General features: G+C 44.0%; 1 protein-coding gene across 1 annotated transcript in view; it reads left to right on the forward strand.

The window, feature by feature from the left end:
* LOC122093802 (protein CANDIDATE G-PROTEIN COUPLED RECEPTOR 2-like) overlaps positions 1-12186 on the forward strand; it is a 30235-nt gene extending 18049 nt beyond the window's left edge. Inside the window, exons 3-6 of the mRNA XM_042664287.1 lie at positions 10702-10864; positions 10953-11055; positions 11388-11469; positions 11583-12186. Coding sequence (XP_042520221.1) covers positions 10702-10864; positions 10953-11055; positions 11388-11469; positions 11583-11660 — 426 coding nt within the window. The 3' untranslated portion in view covers positions 11661-12186. The remainder of the gene's footprint in view (positions 1-10701; positions 10865-10952; positions 11056-11387; positions 11470-11582) is intronic.
* Positions 12187-24205: the final 12019 nt, after the last annotated feature.

Consider the following 24205-nt stretch of genomic DNA (forward strand, 5'->3'; position numbering starts at 1 on the left):
AGTCCAAATGGAGTCATTCCTAAGAAGAGAGGAGTAGACCCAAGTGACCTAGATGCTATTGTGTTTGGAAGCAATATTACAGATGAGTTTGAGGATACCAACCAAAATGTTGTCCTCTTAGACCAAGGCCACCCTCTGCTTTGGGAAGACAAACAACAGCCCAACTTAGAGGGTGGAGGAATTTGGATTGCTCAGCTAATGATGGATTCAATTGCTTTGGAGGTAGAAGTTGGAAGGGAGAAAATGACAGACCAGTAAAGGTACATTGATTGAATGACAGATCTGGCAAGTACCAAACGTCTAGCATAGGATAGGAGTTTCCTTTTCTAGAGGTAGAGCATTTTTCTTATGAGGTCAAACATAGGGGTGCAATGATGCGCATTAAGCCTAGTAGAGATGAGAGGCAGACCAAGATACTTGATGGGGTTAGAAACTCCAGCAAAGAAGAGGCGGGATTTAATAAGGTTGATGCAGAGGCTAGAGAGACTCAAAAAGCTTACGGGAGGATATGATGGAGGAAATGGAGAGAGTGTCAGCCTTGGAGAAGATCATAAGATCATTAGTGAAGGGAATGTGGGTTAGCCTAATTGACTTGCATTTGGGGATGGAGGAGATGAGATGAAGGTCAGAAGCAAATTGAATAGATCTAACAAGGACCTCAAGGGCAAGGGCAAAGATGAGGGGAGAGAGGGGGAAGCCTTGTCTAATTCCAACAGAAGAGGGAAAATATCCCGCACGACTACTATTGTAGGACAGGGAACTTAGGAGAGTGAGATACAAGCATGAATCCAATGGATGAAAATTGGGGGGAACGATATCCAAAGCAAGATATTGGATATAAAATCCCAACAGATGGAGTCAAAAGCTTTATGGATATCAATCTTAAAGAGAAGCAACAGAGTGGGATTTCTGCTCAAAATCACGAGCAATCTCATGGGAGAGAATGATATTGTCAACAATGTTTTCACCAACAACGAAAGCAGATTGGTTAGGGCTGACCAGAGAACCCATAATCGTTTGGATTCTACTGGCTAAGATTTTGCAATTAACTTGCGGAGGAGGTTGTAGAGTGAGATGGGGTCGAAGTCAGCCATGGTAGAAGCACCATCAAGCTTGGGGATGAGGTAGAGGAAGATGTGGGCTAACACCTTTGATCAGGGAGGGATTAAAGAAGAAGCTTCTAATGGCTATGACAAGATCGAGTCTAATGATATCCCAACAAAAGGAGAGAAGCCCATGCTGAAGCCAGTGGGGCCAGGAGCCTTGTTGGCTTTGTGAGAGAGGATGACCAAAAGGATTTCCTCCTCAGAGGAGATGGAATGGAGAAGGGAAGAAGTGATCAATGATGACTTTGTTGAGAAGATCATTGAGGAAGGGAGCAGAGTGGGAGGAAGAGGGGGGATGGAAGAGGTCAGAGAAGTAAGAAGCGACTTCCAATTTGATCTCTTCAGGGTTGAGGAGGGTTGAGCCATTACGGGAAGTGAGCAAGGGTATGGAGTTGGCATTGGATTTGGCTTTAAGGGATCTATGGAAGAAAGATGAGTTGGAATCTTTGTGCTCAAGACATTTGATTTTGGATTTTTAACGAAGGAAACTATCCTTTTGGGCAAGAAGAGTGGAGAGATCCTTGGCAACCAACATCTCCTCCTCAGCAAGGGTAACATTAAGGGGATCAGATCAGAAGATGGTTTGGATATCCTAAAGCTTGTCCCTCCAAGAGGAAACTCTACTAGAGTTGTCACTAAAGGAGGGAGAATTCTAGTTTTAAAAGCAACTTTGACATTCCTGAGTTTCCTAGTAAAGGCAATAAGAGCGGAGGAGAAGGTATGGACAGGAAAATTCCAAGCCTCACAGACAATGGGAAGGAAATCTTGATGGAGGGTCCACATGCCAAAGATTTTGAAAGGCTTAGGGCCAAAAGAGATGAAAGGATACACATGGAGGGAGATGGGGTGGAGTGGTCAGAATTATTTGGAGGGTCAAAGATGGCATGAGAGGAAGGAATGCAGTCATCCAAGATTCATTGGCTAGGACCCTATCAAGCTTGCAAGCAACTCTGTCGGAGCCGGATTTGTGGTTGTTCCCGGTAAATTTGGTACCAGACTATCGGTGATCATTTATGTAAATGTCTTCAATGCAATCATTGAAGGGATCCATAGCTGAAGAGTCAATAAGGCCTCCCTCCAAGCTTTTTAGAGCAACCTTTGACGTCATAAAAATCCCTAGCAAGGGCTCAGGGGAGGGAACCAGTGATGGGGGCAAAGGATCAATGGTCAGACCAAAGATCATTACTATCAGAGGCATGGTTTAGGGTGGAGATGACAGGGAGGAAGCAAAAATTGGAGCCAGAGGGATCAGATGTAAAGAGGTGGATGGATTAAGAAGAGGAGAGAGGTGACATAGATCTTGGCAAGATTCCAAAGGACCCAAATACGATCGTTTGGGTGGTGGGAGAAGTTGGAGATAAAGGACCAAGAAGGCGCAATGGAGGCAAGGATGTGGGGGGCGTTGGGCTCAAAAACTCTGGTTTTAAGCAGGCAGTAGAAATCCGATTTGGATGAGCGGATGCCAGATCGAATGGCAGACTTCTTAGCTGAGGAGTTTAGACCTCGGATATTCCAAATGGCCAAGGATCATTTGGAAGGAGTGGAGTGGCACCGAAGGCTCAAGGGAGCCGGAAGAGGATGAGCTTTTCCTTCACTTGTGATATTCCTTGAAAGAGAAAGCTATGGAGAGTTGCTGAGTAGAGGGAGTTTGGAGAGGGTAGAACTTTTGGGTTTGGAACAGGTGGGACAGTGATTTTGGGAGGCAATGATTTAGATGATCTGGGGATGGTGCTGGGACCAGCCGATATGGACACACATCCAGCAACAATAGTTCGAGGAGAGGCAACAACATCATTAAGGGGGGAGGGGTGGCAACAACAATATCTAAATGAGAACCTGAAGTGAAGGGGAAGTGTATTTAGTGTCAAAAGATACAATAGATAAGGCAACAATAGGGATGGCGATAGTAGGCAAGGCATTCGAAGACAACGGAGCCGTGGCATCAGATGGGGCCAAGAAGCCGTGGCATCACGAAGACCAAGAATGACTGAAGCTTCAGCAAGATGAAGACCCAAATGATCTCAAAGGGGAGGTGGAAGGCCATGATCGATGTGCACAACCGAAGTAGTAGCAGAGACGTTGAGCTAACTGATCGTAGAGCACTCTCTTCCGGTGGTCGAGACCGGTGGTGAGGCGGGGCATAAATGGTTGTAGTAGGGACGGTAGCAGTAGAGATGGCAGAGAGAACAACATGGGCAGCTGTGGAGCTAGACGGAGGGCCAACAATAGGCTTGGAGGCGACAGCTGCAGGGGCACCTTCAGAGGCGACGCATGTAGTGGAGGTCTAGCGGAAGGCCAGAGGTAACAACAGAGAGGTGGTGATGACATGGTCTGGTGGAAGGTTAGAGGAGGATGATCAAAGAGACACACCTTCAAAGGCGGTAGGCGATGACAATAGGCCAGCGGCAAGACTAGGGCCTGACGTAAGGCCAGAAAGGAGAGTTGAACGGGTGAGCTAAAGGGGGGGATATGGGCGAGGAAGAAGCTCTCGATGGGTTAAGGTAAGGATCCAACAAGAAAGACGGGTTAGGATAGTCGGGTAAGGTGGATGGGTTTGTCGGGTTATGACCATAGTTGTCACGGTGCCTAGGCGAACCAAGGTGTTAGAGGGCTTCCTAAGCGCCCACCTTAAGGCAAACAAAGTGACTAAGTATTTCTTTTTTTTTCCACTATTTTCTTTCATTATTTAATCTGCTACATATACCTTATATCATCAAAAATCAACATTAAACTACATCAAGTTTTAAAAATCAACATTAAGCCTAATCAAATCATCAAAGATCGACATTAAGTCATAAAAAATCAACATTTAGAGAAATGCTCTTGTTCTATAATAAGTTTTACTGGTTAAATGATTTTATTTTTACATGAAACTTTTTGTATTAGTATAGAATAAAACCAACTTTCCAATAAGTCTAAGATTACTTAAATCTGAGTTGTGTCCGATCAAATTTATTTGAAAGTGCTGAATGTTGTTAAAATCGTCTGAATGGAAATCATTTTAAAGAAATCAAAACAAAAGAATATTTTATCGGACTTTTGGGTTTTAGAAATGTTTTACCATGATTAGATTTATAAAATTTTCAGAATTGAGAAAAACCCCAGTGTTTTGGAAGTTGAAAATCACCCCTACAGCAAAAAATATAGTTTTTGTTCTTGGACTGGGGGGTTGACTCTTTATCCTTTGAGAATTTGATTTTTAAACTATTTTTATTGGATTCAAATAGAGGGTATTTGCTTGTATATAAATAATATCTTGAATATATAAACATTTACTTAAATAATTTTTGGCATAAAGAAGTGCTAAAATATAAGATGATGGACGCCTAAGACCCAGGCAAACTTGACAACTATGGTTATGACAGTCGGGTAAGGTGGTTGGTAGATGGGTGTGGACAAAAGGTGGTTTGGGTTAGGGTTAGTCGAGTAAGGGGAGGAGGAGTGGATGGGTTGATGGAGATGGATGTGGCGGTCAGGAGAGATCGAGTTCATGTGAGGTATGGGAGAGGAGGTGGTGGGACCCAAAGCATGTGAAGGAGAGAGGGACAAGGAATAAATGAGGGTGGAGACAGAGGGAAGCAAAGAAAGGGGGATAGAGGAAGAGCTAGGAAGGGAAGCAAGGAAAGGCGAATCTTGAGAAGGGGAGCCTCGAGAACCGGGAACATAAAGGTTGGCGACGACGGAAACAGAGCTATGGGACATAATGGTGGAAGAACGAGGGGTGACATTTCACTTTCCTCAGTGTCAGACGATGATGGGGACATGAGCAGGTCATAGTGATTTTGCCCAGCGGTTAGAAGGGAAGGGTCCAAATGTCAGGCCTTCATGGTGAGCGGGTGCTAAGGTTCTGTCCCATAGACCCACACAACATGCTGCCTTTGCATATAAGAGGCATATTATGTGTGAGATCGTTTTTGCAGTTCAGAGTGTTGATAGCAAGACATCTTTAAGAAGGAAAAGAGTAATTGTGCAAGATTAACCTGAGAAGAGTGTATGATAGTGTCCGTTGAGAATTTTAGGTCTGTTGGCATGGTCTGGAGTAAATTTCATAGATGCTTGAGTTTTGGGAGACAGACGATGATATTCTGATGCTTTATAAAATACCTGGCCAAAGATGGCACGAATTAATCCAGATGAGAGAAAGCTGGTGTGATGTGTTGCATCAATGGAACCTGGTTCATAGTTCTCGATAACTTGAGTTTGGGGGACTCAATTGTGGAGAAATTCAATGATGATTTGCATGGTTTGAAGAGGATTCACATCTCTCTTTGTGGACGGTTAAGCTTGATTAAAATCAACCTCTATCAGTTTGTCAATACATTTATTTCCCACATTACAGCATTTTTGGATACCTTATGTGCTGCCTTTTCAGGTTGTCATTGTTTGTTTATGGTTTATGTAAACTGCTGCCTTTACATATTTGAAAATGTCTATATGAAAATTAACAATTCACTAATTAGAAGAGGGATTGGTGTACTGTTTCTGTCCCGCTCCTGAATCCTGATACAGTCAACAACAACAACAAAGCCTTATCCCAACTTAATGAGGTTGGCTATATAGATCCAAGCAAGGACAAAGAAGAGAGAAGGTAAAAGTGAAAGGAAGCAAAAGACAAACAGTGACGAAGTAGAACACAACTAGATGGGGGAAGTAGAACACAACTAGATGGGGTCCGCTACTTGAATCCTAGCTCTCCAATCTACTCTAATCGAGGCCATACTTGAGACAAGGCCTAATTTGTGCATATCTTTCTTCACAACTTCCCCTATGGTCATTTTTGGCCTGCCCATAGCTCTTTTAAATTCCTCTACCTGGATTAGATCACTCCTTATTGGGGCATCCTCAGGCCTTTGTTGGACATGGCTATACCACCTCAAACGACTTTTCCGAAGCTTATCATGGATTGGGGTGACTCCCAAATTCGCTCTAATACGTTCATTCCTTACTTCATCCTTCCTTGTTCTCATGTACATCCATCTTAACATTCTCATCTCAACTACACATAGCTTATCTACATGCTGCTTCTTAATTGTCCAACATTCCGCCTCATAAATCATACCTGGGCATACGACTACCCTATATAATTTTCCTTTGAGCTTTATAGGGACATTTCGGTCACACAAGACTCCTGATGCACCTCCCAACTTCATCCACCGCTCTTTAATTCTCTGTGACACATCGTCATCAATATCGCCTTCTTTATTAATGATTGATCCCAATTATCTAAAAAAGTCACTTTGGGGTATCTCTCTCCTCAATAGTAATCACACCATTATCTATCGTAGAGTGACTAAATCACATATTCCATCTTAGTTTTACTTATCTTAAAGCCTCTTGATTCTAAGGTTGATCTCCATTGCTCCAGTTTAGTGTTGAGCCCTGTGTTTGTCTTATCCAATAAAACAATATCGTCAACAAAGAGCATACTCCATGGAATCCCACTTTGAATGTTCCTAGTCAACTCATCCATCACAAGTGCGAACAGGGGCTTAGGGCTGACCCTTGGTGTAGCCCAATAGTGATTGGGAATTCTCTTCCTTGCCCACCCTTGGTTCTCACACTACTCACCATTTCATCATACGTATCTTTAATTATAGCTTCTTGATTCCAAGGTTGATCTCCATTGCTCCAGTCTAGTGTTGAGCCCTGTGTTTGTCTCATCCAATAAAACAATATCGTCAACAAAGAGCATACACCATAGAATCCCACTTTGAATGTTCCCACTCAACTCATCCATCACAAGTGTGAACAAGGGCTTAGGGCTGACCCTTGGTGTAGCCCAATAGTGATTGAGAATTCTCTTCCTTGCCACCATTGGTTCTCACACTACTCACCATGTCATCATACATATCTTTAATTATATCCACATATTTACTCAACACCCCTATCTTCTCTAGTACATGCTAGATTAATTTTATAGGGACTCTATCATAGGCATTTGCTAGGTCAATAAAGGCCATATGGAGGTCCTTAGCTACTCTATAGGTTTCCAGGAGTCTTCTGAGAATGTATATAGCTTCTGTTGTAGATTTTCCTGGTATAAAACCAAATTGATTATCTGAGATAATAGATTCTCTTCTCAAGTGGGATTCAATAACCTTCTCCCAAAGCTTCATAGTATGGCTCATAAGTCTTATTCCTTTGTAGTTATTGTGGTGAATATCCCCTTTATTTTTGTATATCAGAACTACAGTGCTCCTCCACTCATCTGGCATTTTCATTGGTACTCAAAATTTTGTTAAAAAAAATGTTGGTTAACCAAGATACTCCATAACATCCTAAGCACTTTCATACCTCAATTGGGACTTCGTTTGGGCCTAGAGTCTTGTCGGCTTTTTAAAGCTTCTTTAACCTCGGCCACTCAAACATTTTGTATGTATCTATGCCATGTCGTGTCTTGGTGATTAATGCACTCTTCCAGATTAATCCCATTCGAACTGTCTGCATTTAAAAGTTTACAGAAATAATCACCTTATCTATTCATAATGTCATCATCCTTTACTAGCACTCTACCATCTTCATCTTTGATACATCTAACATGCTCGAAGTCTTTGCTCTTCATATGTCTCTCATTCTAGCTATTATAAATATAGATTTTTTCCCCCAGCCTTTGTGTTCAGGTTATTATAAAGGTCATCATATTTCTTTGTCCTTGCTTTCCCCACAATCTTTCTACCTTTGTTTCTAGTGGTATAATTTCTCCATTTATCGTTTCCCTCTTTAGTCCTTTGCCAGGTCCTAAAACAATCTTTTTTAGACTTAATGGCTTCTTGGACCTCTTCATCCTACCATGGACCTCTTCATCCTACCACCAAGTCTCTTTATGGACCTGGTAAGCTCCTGGTGATTCCCTTAGGACCTCTTTAGCGACCTTCTTAATACAGATTGCCATCTTGGTCCACATCGCATTGAAGTCTCTCTCATTGCCCCACTTTCCTTATTTGACCAAAATATCAGTGTGAAAGAATCCATGACATATCCTTTTAATCTCCACAAACTTTAGAGCAAGCTAGCTTCCCTAACTTACTTGTCTATGAAATGAGACGCGAATACATGACATCTCCTTTTAATCTCCACAAACTTTAGAGCAAGCAAGCTTCCCTAACTTACGTGTCTATGAAATGAGACACGAATACATGACATCTCCTTTTAATCTCCACAAACTTTAGAGCAAGCAAGCTTCCCTAATAGACGCAAATCCAAGACCATCAGTTTATGTTAAGAGGTTAGGCTCTCTCCAGGTATAACCTTACAATCCGCACACAACAATCTAACTGACCTTCTGGTTAAGAAGAAGTCTATTTAGCTGTTAGTGCACTTTTGTAAGTGACTAGGTGCTCCTCCCGCTCTTCAAAGAAAGTGTTTACAATGGGAAAATCATAAGCTACCGCAAAGATGGAGAGTCTAGAATTGAAATCCCTTCCTAGTTCCTTTCCCCAACCATATCCTCTTATGTACCTCTTCATAACCTTGCCATTCTTTCCCAGCATGTTCATTAAGTCACCCCGTATGATAATCTTTTCGTCTTGGCCAAAACTTTACACTAATCCATCCATGTCTTCCCAAAATTGTAACTTTCTGTGTTCATCCACCCCTACTTGGGGGGTGCGTACGCGCTAACAATATTGAGTCTCTTTCTCCAACACCAACTTGATGGGTACAATTCTCTCCCACTCTCTTCACTTCCACGACGTCATTCTTTAGATCCTTGTCCACTACTATGCCCACTCTTCCTCTATGCTATGATCTTCTGAATACCAAAGTTTGTAGTCATCTAGGGCCTTTGTTTTTTTTTTGCCCTTCCATCTAGCCTCTTGAATACATGCAATATTAATTCTTCTTCTCCTTATAACATCTATGAACTCCATACTCTTGCCCATGAAGGATCTAATGTTCCAGCAAGCAAGTCTAACCCTGTGCTTGGGAGCTACATTCATCACATGACGGCAAGACATGATACAAATAGAAATACGACAAGAAATAACATAAGGATAAAAAAAGAGCAATAGGATCCATGCAAAAGTGTTGGCTGATTATAATCGAGTGTCAACTGCCTACCTTACGCAGCAATATAAGGAAAATATAAAATAGTTATGTATGATAAGATAAAGTCTTTAGTTTATAATCCGACAATCACATAAAAAGAACGACAAAAGAGAGCGCTCATAACAAAAACCGACTGTCAGAAAAGGTACCACACAACACATGCACACACAAGCATGATCACTTTTGAAAAGCTTTAGTCAAAATACCCAACCCAAAGTAGGTTTCTACAAATGGTGCCAAAAACAGGAAAACAGCAGAAACACAGCAGGCAAAATGAATACAGTTGCATTCATAATTTTATAAAATCCTCAAGCTATCGATCCTTTTATTTCATGTTAGATCTGATCTTGATGGTCATTTCTTTTCCAGGCAATTTATGTGTTTGGTTTTGAGATTCCGCTGTTCATTCATAATGAGGAAACCACGCATAAGGTGAAGTGGGGTTTGTGGGTTGTCCACAAGTTATTGCTTACCACTGTGTATGGCGTCATTTTGTGTATGTATCACTTGAAATGGGGAGAGAAATAACAGATGGGTAAACAAAGAGCTATATGATCCATGCAAAAGGTAATGGCCTGATTATAATCGAGTGTCAACTGCCTACCTGATGCACCAATATAGGGAAAATGTAAAATAGTTATGTATGATAAGAGTCTCTAGTTCATAATCCGAGAATCACATAAAAAGAACGATAAAAGAGAGTGCTCATAACAAAAACCGATTGTCCGAAAAGGTTCCACACAGCACACGCACACACAAGCACGATCACTTTTGAAAAGCTCTAGTCAAAATACCCAACCCAAAGTAGGTATCTACAAATGGCGCCAAAAACAGGACAACAACAGAAACACAGCAGGCGAAATGAATAGAGTCACATTCATAATTTTATAAAATCCTCAAGCTATCAATCCTTTTATTTCATGTTAGAACTGATCTTGATGGTCATTTCTTTTCCAGGCAATTTATGTGTTTGGTTTTGAGATTCCGCTGTTCATTGATGATGAGGAAACCACTCATAAGGTGAAGTGGGGGTTGTGGGTTGTCTACAAGTTATTGCTTACCACTGTGTATGGCGTCATTTTGTGTATGTATCACTTGAAATGGGGAGAGAAATAACAGATGGGTAAACAAAGAGCTATATGATCCATGCAAAAGGTAATGGCCTGATAATAATCGAGTGTCAACTGCGTACCTGACGCACCAATATAAGGAAAATGTAAAATAGTTATGTATGATAAAGAGTCTCTAGTTCATAATCCGAGAATCACATAAAAAGAACGATAAAAGAGAGAGTGCTCATAACAAAAACCGAATTGTCCGAAAAGGTTCCACACAACACACGCACACACAAGCACAATCACTTTTGAAAAGCTCTAGTCAAAATACCTAACCCAAAGTAGGTATCTACAAATGGTGCCAAAAACAGGACAACAACAGAAACACAGCAGGTGAAATGAATACAGTTGTATTCATAATTTTACAAAATCCTCAAGCTATCAATCCTTTTGTTTCATGTTAGATCTGATCTTGATGGTCATTTCTTTTCCAGGCAATTTATGTGTTTGGTTTTGAGATTCCACTGTTCATTGATGATGAGGAAACCACGCATAAGGTGAAGTGGGGGTTGTGGGTTGTCCACAAGTTATTGCTTACCGCTGTGTATGGCGTCATTTTGTGTATGTATCACTCGAAATGGAGAGATAAGTTACCAGGTAAAAACTCTTTATCTTGTCTTTTTTATTTTGTTCTCATGTACTGAGAGAGGTCTGATCTAATGTGGTCCTTTCTTGGCTTCTGCAGCTAGACCAGCATTCTACAACTATATCATTGTGATGTTCTCGTTGAATGTAGCTGCATTGTTTGCATGTGGACTCATGGGAAATGGTGTTGGCTTTGGTTTCTGGTATATCTTTTAGGCAAATGTTTTCCTTCACCCATAGAGAAGGAAGAATTCCTCCATTGGTGATGTGATCCTATGATTGAATTCTTTTTTTTTTTTTTTTTCCTTTTCTGGTGCCTGTGTTTTAACTCGCTTGTGCACCCTATTTTGTTCATGGTCCCAAATACCCTTCCTGTGTTCAATCATAGGGTTTAAATGCCTATGGTGAGGGGATTCTTCCTTCAACATGTGTGAAGGAAAACTTGAACCTATTCTTTATGGGGAAAATAACAGCATAGTTAGTGCTGCAAAGATTCTTCAAATTTTTTTTCTGAAGTTCTTTCTTCTTTTCACAGGCTGTACAATCTCACCACTATTTGCTATCATGCCTTTTATCTTCCCCTGCTGTATATTACATTTCTGGCAGACTTCTTCCAGGTGATCTCAGACATTGTCATTAGACAGTGGTGTTATTTTGTTTTCTGGTATCTGATTGCAGATTGTGATTAAAGCAATGTTGATTTATTTTGTTTAATCTGTGATCATTTCAGGAGGAAGATATGCGATTGGAAAATGCTTATTACTCTGAGATGAAGGACGCTGGGTTCTTTGATGCTGATTGGGATTGATCCAGCTACTCGTTTATATTCCAAGATTTTTGTGCAGTGTATATAGATATATAAGATAATGCTTACATTGGGTTAGGTAGTACAAATTGTTGTGCTATAAGTCAGAAGGGTCCGTAAAAATGCTGCAATATATGCCTTCTCGAGAGGAGTTGGGAAAACGCTGGAGTAGTTAATGATGATGCCATCACGAGATGAAGAAACTAACTTGGAAAAAAAAAAAAAAATGTGAGGAAGAACCCAATAAGATTAAACCAGGTGGTGATATGATGCAATGACTGCTTTTGTGTTCGGAAATGAAGATTGGCAAAGCGATGGAACCAGAGTGGAACTAAAAAGTAGTTGTAAGACTTGGCGTTCGAAGTCTGTTGGATTGGATTTTTTCTTTTTTCTAAATTTCTAGAAAACTGGATCTTTGTTTGATTGTAATAGCGGTGACGAAGAACGAAGAACTGCAAAGTTGTAGCAAGACTTGGATGCTCAAACTCTATTTGGTGTTTTATGTGTACGTACATCTTTGGGTGGAACATATCTTGGAGTCGGTTCCTGTCCAACGATACCTCTGCGTCCAACCCTCTACTTTCCAGCTCTGTGAGTGCGGCATTTGGCCGGCTAGGAAATAGTCAAATCAATTTTCCCCAAATCCTCCCACTCTGCTCTACCCAACAATCATGTTGATGCTCAAACATGCCAAATGATGATATGCTTCTGTGATGAATGTGGACATCATTGTGCATGATGTATTAATATATTAGATGCCGTAGTCGGCTTGAAAACGAGTGCATTGGTGGTTCGTGATATGGGACGCGGTGGCACTATGTAATCGTACAATGTCATATAGGAGCATGCGGTTTAGGATTATCACCTTCCTGTGCTACGACCCTTCCCAATAGGGGTTAAGGTGTTGGGTTACCATTTGGGGAGAAGCAGTGGTTGCGGTTGTCGGGTCACTGTGGCGGTTAGACATTACGCCCGGTTGGTCATTAAGACAGTCGGCAACCCCGATGGTATATTTAAGAGGGCCAATCGTATTGTTTTTAAATTGCTGGAGTCAGCACCTTTAATTTCTGTCATTTATTTTATGTTGAGAGCTGGTGGTTGGCATGTTTTACTTTTCCAAGTACTCACGGTGGGCATTCTCCGACAGCCCTATGGGCATATCGCGGGATGGACTTCGCGGCTCGTACTCGGAGTATACGCGCACTGTGGTTGTAGTAGCACTAAACCAAAGACTTAGTAATGTTGCTTAGGTGGATTTGATTAAAAATGTATTGCATAGCATATACTGTATATGGTTGTGAATTGTTATGTGGACCGCTGTGTGGTCCATCTTTCCACTTACTGAGCTAGTGAGCTCATCCCACGTGTGCACCTCTTTTAGATGATTTTGCAGGTCATCAACCAGATGAGCACGGGGCGGGTCCCACAGTTGAGTTCCCTGAAGAGGACTGGTGGGTTCCTGAGGAATTAGAGCACGACACGGATTGCTCGTGAGAGGGCTGTGCTGTAGAACCGTAGTTCTGATACCGAACTGAGCTCCACTTTTGATGCTGAGCTGAGCTCTACCTTTTGAGCCGAGCTGAGCTCTAAGCTTTGATACCGAGCTGAGCTCTAAGCTTTGATACCGAGCTGAGCTGTACACTCTGATTTTTGATGATTCCTTTTGAGTACTTGATATGTAAATTGTATTCTTTTTGTGTAAATATCATGCCTGCGGGCCCACATGTACTTAACTATTGTATTACAATTTGGGTATCAAGTATTATGGGAATATTCACAGGTAAACCAAGTCTTCCGCTGAACTGATGAGCACTTTCTTAGTTGTGTGTATGCTGTAGTGGAATACTGTATCAGATGATCCTGGCAGGTTCGGGTTAACCGGTGTTAACCCGGTCACTGGCCCGGTTCTGTGTGAACAGGGTGTGACACTAACATTCGGCATTCGCCTACCTCATTCCAGTACAGAGGAGTTCTACACTTCCTACCGTATAATGCCTCATATGGAGCCATCCCAATTGTAGCCTGATAACTTTTGTTATAGGCAAACTTCATAAGGGGTATATATTCTTTCGAACTACCACTCATTTCCATTGCACATGCCCTGAGCATATCTTCTAATATCTGTATGGTTCGCTTTGACTGACCATCATTCTATGGGTGGAAAGCAGTACTTAAGTTCACTTGTGATTCCAAAGCATGTTGGAAACTTTTTCAAAATCTAAAAGTGAACCTTGGGTCCCTATTTGACACAGTGCTCACTGGCACTCCATGCAAGCGCACTATGTTATCCATATAAAGTTGTGCTAACTTGGCCATAGAGTAATTGGTCTTGATGGGAATGAAATGAACAGTCTTAGTAAGCCGATCAACTATCATCTAAATTGCATCTATCCCCTTAGGTGTGTGTGGTAGTCTAGTGATAAATTCCATCGTAATCTTATCCCACTTCCAGTCTGGTACTGAGAGTGGCTGAAGAGTACCATGAGGTCGATGCCTCTCAGCTTTTACTTTTTGGCATGTAAGGCAAGTCGCCACATATAGGGCTATTGTAATACCCCGCTTCTTAAACCCGGTCTGATTAAGCGGTTGAACCGGTTTAACCATGCAGGAACCGAGCCAGAGGAAATTAGAGCAGGTTCCTTATGGGCTATGATGGCACGGGTGACCTTAAACACCAGCTGGCCCGACAAGTCCGAGCCAGTGCCAGAAGAGACGGGAGTGCCCAAACCGTGTACGTGCACTTACCATAAGGCTATGTACGGATAAAACAGGTATTATATCCGTATTTTAAGGTATATACGTATGCTACATCGTATGCTTGGGGTGGGGTTCGCGCCGAGGTCCGAACCCAGTCAAAATCCCAAGTTTTGGCTCTCAGGTGGGTAGGACAGGTGGGTGCACCCACCTGAGTGACCCATCCAAGTGCACTATTCACTTAATTAGGAATGGTATATAAGGCTTTATGATTTCTTTTCTTTCCATTTATTACCCTCGTACGTTGGTGAGAAAAGTAAAGAGGAGAGAGAAAAGAAAGGGAAGAAGAAAGGAAGAGAAGGAAGAGGAAGAAAAGAGGGATTTCAGCGGCGCCGAAGCTCGATCTTCCCATTCCGGTGCCGGGAGAGTGATCTTCAACTCTAGATCTACAGTTGGAGGTAAGAAAAGTTGGGTTTTGTGAACATTCACCATATCCAAGCTTTAAACCTTTGATTCGAGTATGGTTTCTTGAGATCTTGTAAATCCCCTTTGAAATGATGAATCTAAGGTTTAATAGATGATTTATGTGTTGATCGTGAAGGATTTGAAGAGATATTGACAAGGTGGAAAGAACATTGTGAGTTTGAAGTGATTTGGAGGGTTTGAAGTCTTTCTTGAGCAAAGAAGGTAAGATGGTTTTCCCTCACTTGAATCTAACCTAGATCTAGGTTAGAACCATCCTATAGGACCTTGAAGGTGTGAAGAATGGGTGGGGAAAAGCCCCATTTGAGTCCCCAAAGGATGGAGAAAATGGAGAAGAAACAGTGTCTTTTCCGCCAAGACCGGTGGGTACAACCGGTGGGCTCCTACCCGCCTGTGGGTACCCACCTGAGAAGGCAGGGGGGCCTTCGGGCCCAATCGACGGGTACAACCGGCGGGCCCCTACCCGCCGGTCCTAGCAAGGGGGTCCCTGGCCAAACCGGCGGGTACCACCGGTGGGTACTACCGGTGGGCCCCTACCCGCCGGTCCCAACCGGTGGGTAAGACCGGTGGGTAAACAGCCCACCTGTCTGGCCCACCTGTGTGGCCAGAAGGTGATCCTTATGTCCGATCAAACCCAAATCGGACGGGTGACCTTCTTTTGACGTTCTAAACATGATTTTATCATCGGATTTCATTAATTTTGATTCTAAAATGGTGAAGTACTAACCCCGCTCAATTATGTTAGGTTCACCAAGTTCTACCCGATTCGCTCTGGATCTCACCCGTACCGAACGGGAATCCTTGTACGCTACAAGTAAGTGGGGAGAGGACGTTTGGCCTTGTTTCAAGGCATTTGTTTGGCATTCATTTAATTATATCTAATCTAGTCATGTCATCATGAATATGCTATATAGATTAGTCATTCCACACATTGATGTGCATATGTGCTATGTTTACTTTTCAAATGCCAATTGAATGAGATGTTTATATGTTGAATGTGGACATCATGGTGCATAATGCATTGATAGACTAGATGCCGTAGTCGGCTTGGAAACGAATGCATTGGTGGCCCGTGGAATGGGACACGGAGGCACTATGTAGTCGTACTATTGTCATATAGGAGCATGCGGTATTAGGATTCTCACCATCCCACGCTACGACCCTTCCCAACAGGGGTTAAGGTGTTGGGTTGCCATTTGGGGGGAAGCAGGGGTCGCGGTTGTCGGACACTGTGGCGGTTAGGCATTACGCCCGACGAGTCATGTAGGACAGTCGGCAACCCCGGTGGTACATTCAAGAGGGCCAATCGTACTGCTTTTAAATTGCTGGAGTCAGCACCTTTATTTTCAGTCAATTACATTTCTGTTGAGAGCCGGTGGACAGCATTGTCTTTACTTTTCTGAGTATTCACGATGGGCCTTCTCCGACAGCCCTATGGGCGTATCGCGGGAGGGAGTTCGCGGCTCGTACCCGGAGTATACGCGCACTGTGGTTGTAGTAGAACTAAAACCAAGGACTTAGTAATGTTGCTTAGGTGGATGTGATTTAAAATGTATAGCATGGCATGTAGTGCATATGATGTGTTGTGATGTGTGGACTGCTGTGTGGTCCATCTTTCTACTTACTGAGCTAGTGAGCTCATCCCACGTGTACACCCCTTTTTAGATGATTTTGCAGGTCATACATCTGAGGAGCATGGGGTGGGTCCCACAGTCGAGTTTCCTGAAGAGGACTGGTGGACCCCTGAGGAGTTAGAGCACGGCGCTGACTGCTTGTGCGAGAGCTGTGCTGCGGGACAGCAGTTCTGAGGCCGAGCTGAGCTCCACCTTGGAGGCCTTGTTGAGCTCCACTTCTGAGGCCGAGCTGAGCTCTTCTATGTGATGCCGAGCTGGGCACAACCCTTGATGCCGAGCTGAGCTCCAGCCTTGATACCGAGCCGAGCTGTGTACTCTGATGGTTTTGATGATTTCCTATATATACTTGGTATTTGAATCATATTCTTTTTGTGTATATATCATGCCTTCGGGCCCAAATGTATATAATTATTGTATCACAATTCGGGTATCAAGTATATGGGATTTATTCACAGGTAAAACTTAGTCTTCCGCTGATCTGATGAACTTATGTTAGTGTGTGTATGCTGTGGTGGAATACAGTATCTGATGATCCTGGCAGGTTTGGGTTAACCGGTGTTAACTCGGTCACCGCTCCGGTTCAGTGTGAACGGGGTGTGACAAACGGTGGTATCAGAGCGTGATGCTCTGCTCCACTCACAGCATACCATTAGAATCCCGTAGACTCTATAATAGGAAAATGGGGCTGGGTAAAGATAAAATCTTAAAGATTAAAAGTCAAAGAAAGAAAGTATAAAAATGGGGTTATATTATAAGTTGCATTCATGGCATGCGTGAGTGTAGATAAAAGGTAATTAGATTGGAACTATAACCTATAAAGTACTATTTTGACGAAATTTCGGCAGCATAACGGCGTAAAATGGGATTTCCAAAAATTTTACACAAATACCTGATAAACGACAGATAATAAATATAACAAAGAGCACAGATAGCCAAATACATCACCACAAAACCACACAAGTACTCCACATATGAATTCACCACAAAAATGATCACTACCAAAGATATATTATTCCATAAATGAAACCAGTTACAATACAGATACAAAAATGAGAACAAATAAATAAATATACAATGTCTACAAAAAAGGAGAAAACGGGTAAACAGCTAGTGTGGGCGAGCCAAGCCCTCACTGGTCGTCGTCATCGTCGTCGATGATCACCACGTTCGCCGGAGGCCTGGAGTTGACGTCGAGGCGGTGATCGTAATAATCGAACCTCGCGTTCACCAGCCGTACCTCCCTCCGAAGCCGGCCAAAGTCTACTGAGATAGCGTTGGCCGTGGTGTCCAAGTCCTGACCCAGCCTAAGGAAGGAATCCTCCAAGGTGGTCTGCCTCTCCATAAGGCGTTCCTCCCTGGAGACAATCTCGTCCAGCCGCCTCAGTATCTGAACCTGGCCATCCTGCAAGGCCCGCATGGAGGACGTCATGCCCTCAAAGTCGTAAGCACCACTCCCAGGTGGTGGGGCTGTAGCTCTAGAAGAACTAGGACCAGGACCTCTCGACTCCTGAGGCGCCTCCTCAGGGATGCTGCCACCCATCAGATCCTCCTCCTCGTCCTGAGGAACGTAGTCCTCATCCTCCTCACTGGACTCCTCTCCATGGGGACATCCTCCATCGGGGCAGCCCTCCTACCCCTACCTCTCTGAGCTCCTGATCTAGGAGGTGAATCCATAAGGGTCTGGAGACCCATCTTTAGGAGGTTTCTCCGGTCGAACCTATCAGCCGGAGTCTTCCCCTCCTCACCGCTCAGATCCAACCCGAAGAACTCGAAGATCCTAGTGAGGATCCTACCGTAAGGGAATCCTCCATCCTCTGGGTGGGAAGTATGGTGCTCCATCGTTCTGAGAATAATGTAGGGGAGGCACAAGTGCTCGCCGCCTCCCTCTGCGACCGTGAAGATGCAGAATGCGATGAAAGCCGCCATGAAACCCACCTGGTTCCGATGACCTCCTCTGGGGAGCAGGTTGAACTGGATCAACCGGGCGAATAGACGAACCTCAGGGTAGAAGGATGTCTCGGACTCCGGGCGACGGTTGCTGCCGCAGATGGTCTCGTAGATGAAGTCCGGTGTCGCCAGGCTCATGAACGGTCCCTGAGGCCTACCCCTGGGGGGACTGTAGTATCGGTGTCCCACCGCCGATATACCCAAGATACTGGCCAAGGTGCCTACCGTTAGCTGGATGTCCACTCCCTTCACCAAGCTGCTGATGGTGAACTCCCCGTACGGATACGACACCTCTAGGTTACAATAGAACCGATGGACGAGCTGCTCGTAGCACGGTCGGTCTATATGAAGAATAGAATCCCAGCCCAATGCTGAGAATCTCTCCTGAAGCCTAGCCTTGTGGAAGTCCTCGACTACCACGGTCTTCTCCATCATCACTGACCCCTTCAGGAAGTTGGGCCAGTTGGCTGCTGCCTCTGCACTAAGAAAGTGCTCCTCATCATAGTCTGAAGGGTCAGACTGGGCAGGTGCGGGTCTCCCCGTGCGAGGAGCTGAAGAGCTGGTCTCTGCACTCTTCCGCTTAGAAGCGGTGGTCTTACGTCGAGCGCCAGAGGAAGATGGTCCTTTGTCGGTGCGTGACGACATCCTGGCAATAAGAAAAGAAAGTAGGGATTAGTACAGGAAGGAAAATGACAGCAGCATTAAAAAGGGGAAATCCAAAACCCAATTAATGCAAAACGGGAACGGCAACAATCTAGGAACGATAGGAAACCTATGACATGAAGCACGGTAGGTTACGACGCATAGAAACATGCCAAAACAGTAGAATGACAGCAAAAGCAAAGAGCATAAATAAGACGAGGGAATTCAAGTCCAATGTGCAAATTCGAACATAATGGAGAATAGCTTGAAACCCTAGGTCTAGAGCAAAATGCCGTAGTAGCGGGATCATGAATGTGCAAGAACGTACCCAAATAGGCTATGGAATTCCAAGAATGCAGGTATGGGATGAAAACCAAGGGAACCGATACAAAAGAGGAAATTTCATGGGAATACATGGGGATTCCAAGCACAATGGATAATCTATGCAAATTAAAGCATATTAAGCACAAAACAAGTGGAATGCATCACAAAGAAGTCATCAATTGGAGAAAAAGGGTAAGGATTGAAGAAACCCCCAAATTTGGAAACCTAGGGCACAAATTGGGGTTTTCTCCAAATGAAGAGATAAAATTCCTATAAACTACGAATGGCCGCAGTAGAAGCATCACAATCACATGGAAATAGTATTCTATGGTGAAAAATAAGGAAAGACAACCTAAGGTGAAGTCTATACATGCATTTTACTCCAAATGGAAATTCTGGAAAAGAGGAGAAGAAGAAACTTACTTGAAGAAGGGAGAGTTGAATCTTCTCTAAACCGCCTAGTTGATGAGTGGAACCGCGAGTAGAAGCGCCGAGGAGACCTCCAAGATCGCCCAAGGAAGAAAGGAGGAAAGAAAAAGGAGTTTGGGAAAAGGACAGACAGAACAGGGTCTGTAGGGCCCTGTTCGTGTTTTTACATGGGCAAGACCGGAGGGTATAACCGGCGGGCCCCTACCCGCCGGTGCCACCCGCCGGTGTAAGGCAGTAAGACCGGCGGGTATAATCGGTGGGCCCCTACCCGCCGGTGCAGCCCACCGGTTGTGACAGTTGGGAAATTTTGAAAATTTTTCTTCTTTTCTTTTTCCCTTCTCTCCTCCTAGCATGATTACATTGATTGTCGCTATGGATATTATTCCTATGATTAATATGCTATGGTCAAGTGGGACCATTAGCATGTCTGTTGGGGACTTTGCCTGTATCTTGGAATTGAGCTGCGATTATTTACAGGCTATCATACACTACAACACCTCATGTAATGGCATATGATTGTGTGCCGAAATCAATTCTATGGTGTTTAACCAATATGGTGTGTGATGTGTTCCAGGTACAGGGATACGATGGTACGTACTAGATCCGGTAGTAATGCCCGAGGTACCTCGCGGGGTCCTCGTCGGGTCGGTCGACCACAAAATCCCAGGAGGTCCCGCTCTGTGGGGCATACCTCACCTCCACTACCTCCAGAGACCCTTGGTCAGGGTGGGGCACATGGGGACCCACCTATGACTTCACTCCCGGACCCTCCACCGGTCGTTACATCGGGAGATGTTGCCACGATAATTCAGCAGTCCCAGCAAGCTTTCCAGCAACAAATGCTTCAGAAACAACAAGCATTTATGACTGCCATCCAGCAACAGTTGGATTTTTCTCAACCGGGTCAACCTCCCCGAGTACTCCCTCCACAGGACCCACCTGTAGGGTCGGGAACGGGACCACAAGTGGTGGGTACACCCCCAATCCCACCATTCGGTGTTCCTCAGCATGGGATGCCTCCTCCATACTCTTACTATCCTGTCTATGCTCCTAACTTCCCGGCGACGAGTAATACGTCAAGGGTAGTGGAGTCGTTCAAGAGGAACTTACCACCGGTATTCTCTAAGGTGGGGAGTGATCCTCTGGAACCGGATCAATGGATCCAAGAATTAGAGAAGATATTTGAGGTGCTTGAGTGCACGGATGCCCAGAAACTTATTTGTGCTGGGTTGTAACTCAAGAAAGATGCAAATTCTTGGTGGCAAGCCTCCAAGCCTATATTGTTGGCTGCTCATCCAGAACCCACTTGGGAGCAGTTCACGGAGTTGTTCTTGGACAACCATTATCCGCACAGTTTCAGAGACCGAAAGGAGACTGAGTTCATGGCCTTAACTCAAGGAGGTAAGACTGTCCTTGAGTACCAACAACAATTCGAGAGTTTGTTCCATTTTGCCCCAAGGCATATGCGAACAGCTGAAGAGAAGGCAGCAAGGTTCCTAAAAGGCCTAAAAGCATCTATTGGGTCTGTGCTTGAAGTCTTGGATTTGACCGAATATGGCCAGATTGTACAGAAGGCCAAGACCATGGAAGATAAGCAAAAGGGTGAACAGTCCCTCACTCCTGGACTGTGGAAGAGAACAAATCCATTCCCAGATGTGGGAAATTCCTCCAAAGCATACCGCGGATCATACAGTTCTGGGCCTATGTATAGGCAGCCCTATAGGCCATCTGGCTACCCTCTTAGGCCAGTTGGTGGTTCGGGTTCTACCTCTTTTCGCCCGAACACTAGTGTGGCACCTACAGCTCCAAGGCCACCTCGACCTCCATCTGCAATGGGTCAAGTGCAGAGGGGCCCCGCTCCGGTTCCGACATCTCAGATTCGTTGCTTCAATTGCCATTCATATGGGCATTATGCGAAAGACTATCGGGCCAGACCAGCCTTGCCCTCCAGTCAGCCCTCTGCGTACCGACCTCCCTTACCTCGAGGCAGTCAACCGCAGGGAAGGATGTATGCCCTATCAGCCGAGGAAGCTGAGGCTAGTACAGAAGTTGTAGCAGGTACATTTTAAATTAAGAAGTTCATTATGATTAATATTGATGACCTGCTGAAATTATATACATTGTTATACTAGGTATCCTACCCATATCGGGCATACCAGCCTATGTTTTATTTGATTCAGGAGCTACTCATTCATTCGCATCTAAGAGATTTGTAGGGAAACTTGGGATGTCACCCAGGATCCTAGACCATGGAATGATTGTTAGTATGCCTACTGGTAAAATTGCACAGTTGAAGGAAGTGTATGGGCCGTGCCCAGTGGAGATTAGTGGGAAGAACTTTGATGCACAACTCATTAAATTCAATATGCAGAATTTTGATGTTATATTGGGTATGGATTGGTTGTCGGCTCATCGAGCTAATGTGATCTGTGCGGAAAGGCTGATTAAGGTAACAGATGACGAAGGGAAAGAGTGGGTATACCGAGCAGATACAATGAAAAGGGTGAGGAAGGTCCTTGTTTCCGCTCTTCAAGCGGTAAAGTTGCTAGAAAGTGGATGTCAGGGTTTTATAGCCTCGGTACTTGATGTTGATGCAAGAGTTACACCTCTAGAAGAAGTAAAGGTGGTTAAAGAGTTTTTCGATGTTTTCCCAGATGATCTGATGCATTTACCACCTGATAGGGAGTTGGAGTTTGCCATAGACTTGACCCTTGGAGCAGCTCCAGTATCTAAGGCTCCATACAGGATGGCACCAGCTGAATTGAAGGAGTTGCAGATGCAGTTGCAGGAACTATTGGAAAAGGGGTTTATTCGCCCGAGTGTTTCACCTTGGGGTGCCCCGGTGTTGTTTGTCAAGAAAAAGGATGGTAGTTTGCGTATATGCATAGATTACCGGGAGTTGAATAAGCTAACCATTAAGAACCGGTATCCATTGCCACGCATTGATGATTTATTTGATCAGTTGCAAGGAGCCAGGGTATTTTCGAAGATAGACCTTCGGTCCGGCTATTATCAGCTCAAGATAAAGAGTAGTGATATACCCAAAACAGCATTTAGGACTCGATACGGTCATTATGAGTTCCTAGTGTTGTCCTTCGGGTTAACCAATGCACCGGCAGCATTCATGGATCTAATGAATCGAGTATTTCAGGATGTGCTCGACAAATGGGTAATTGTTTTTATTGACGATATCTTGATCTACTCCAAGACCGAGGAGGAGCACACTCAACACTTGAGAATGGTGTTACAGAGGTTGAGAGATCAACAGTTGTTTGCCAAGTACCGCAAGTGTGAATTCTGGCTTGAACAAGTTGGATTCCTGGGGCACGTAGTGTCTAAAGCCGGAATCGAGGTAGATCCTGCTAAGGTGAAAGCAGTAGTGGAATGGGAAAGCCCCAAGAATGTTACCGAAATTAGAAGCTTCTTGGGTTTGGCTGGATATTACCGGCGCTTCATCGAGAATTTTGCTCGGATCTCAGCACCAATGACCAAGTTGACTAAAAAGGGTGTGAAATTCGACTGGGCAGAGGAATGTGAGAAGAGCTTCCAGGAATTGAAAGAAAGGTTGGTGACTGCCCCTGTGCTGACTATTCCTGAAGGCACAGGTGGAATGACAGTTTATACCGATGCTTTCAAAGTTGGTTTGGGTTGTGTTCTCATGCAACGCGGTAAGGTAATAGCGTATGCATCCCGACAATTAAAGGAGTATGAGAAGAACTACCCCACTCATGACTTGGAACTAGCTGCAGTCATTTTTGCCCTTAAGATCTGGCGACATTATTTGTATGGGGAGAAGTGTGAGATATACAGTGATCACAAAAGCTTGAAATACTTCTTCACCCAGAAGGATCTGAACATGAGACAGAGAAGATGGCTTGAACTCATGAAGGATTATGACTGCGATATTCAGTATCATCCCGGCAAGGCTAATGTAGTGGCAGATGCATTGAGTCGGAAGACACAGACTGTGTCTCTCTCATACTTAGCAGTCAGCTCACCACTTGTGCAAGAGGCGATGCTAATGGATGAAACCCTCTTGTATGACGGGGCAACCTTAGAGCTTGAACCTCAACAAGAAAACCTTAAATGGTTGACGGTATCCTTGTCGGCTCTATAGGTGCATCCGGCAATTAGGCAAGAGGTGATAAGGAAGCAACCTTTAGATCCTGAATTGCAGCGGATCAGAGTTAAGGTTCAAGACCAAACAATGAACGACCCAGATTTTACTTTAGCCAGTGATGGGGCATTGATGTTTCGAGACAGATTGTGTGTACCCGATGATTTGGATATACAAGATAAGATAGTGAGAGAAGCACATAGCTCCGAGTACTCACTCCACCCAGGAAGTACCAAAATGTACAAAGACCTCAAACAAAGTTACTGGTGGCCAAACAT

This window comes from Macadamia integrifolia, chromosome 11 (genome assembly GCF_013358625.1).
Source record: "Macadamia integrifolia cultivar HAES 741 chromosome 11, SCU_Mint_v3, whole genome shotgun sequence".
Taxonomy (NCBI): domain Eukaryota; kingdom Viridiplantae; phylum Streptophyta; class Magnoliopsida; order Proteales; family Proteaceae; genus Macadamia; species Macadamia integrifolia.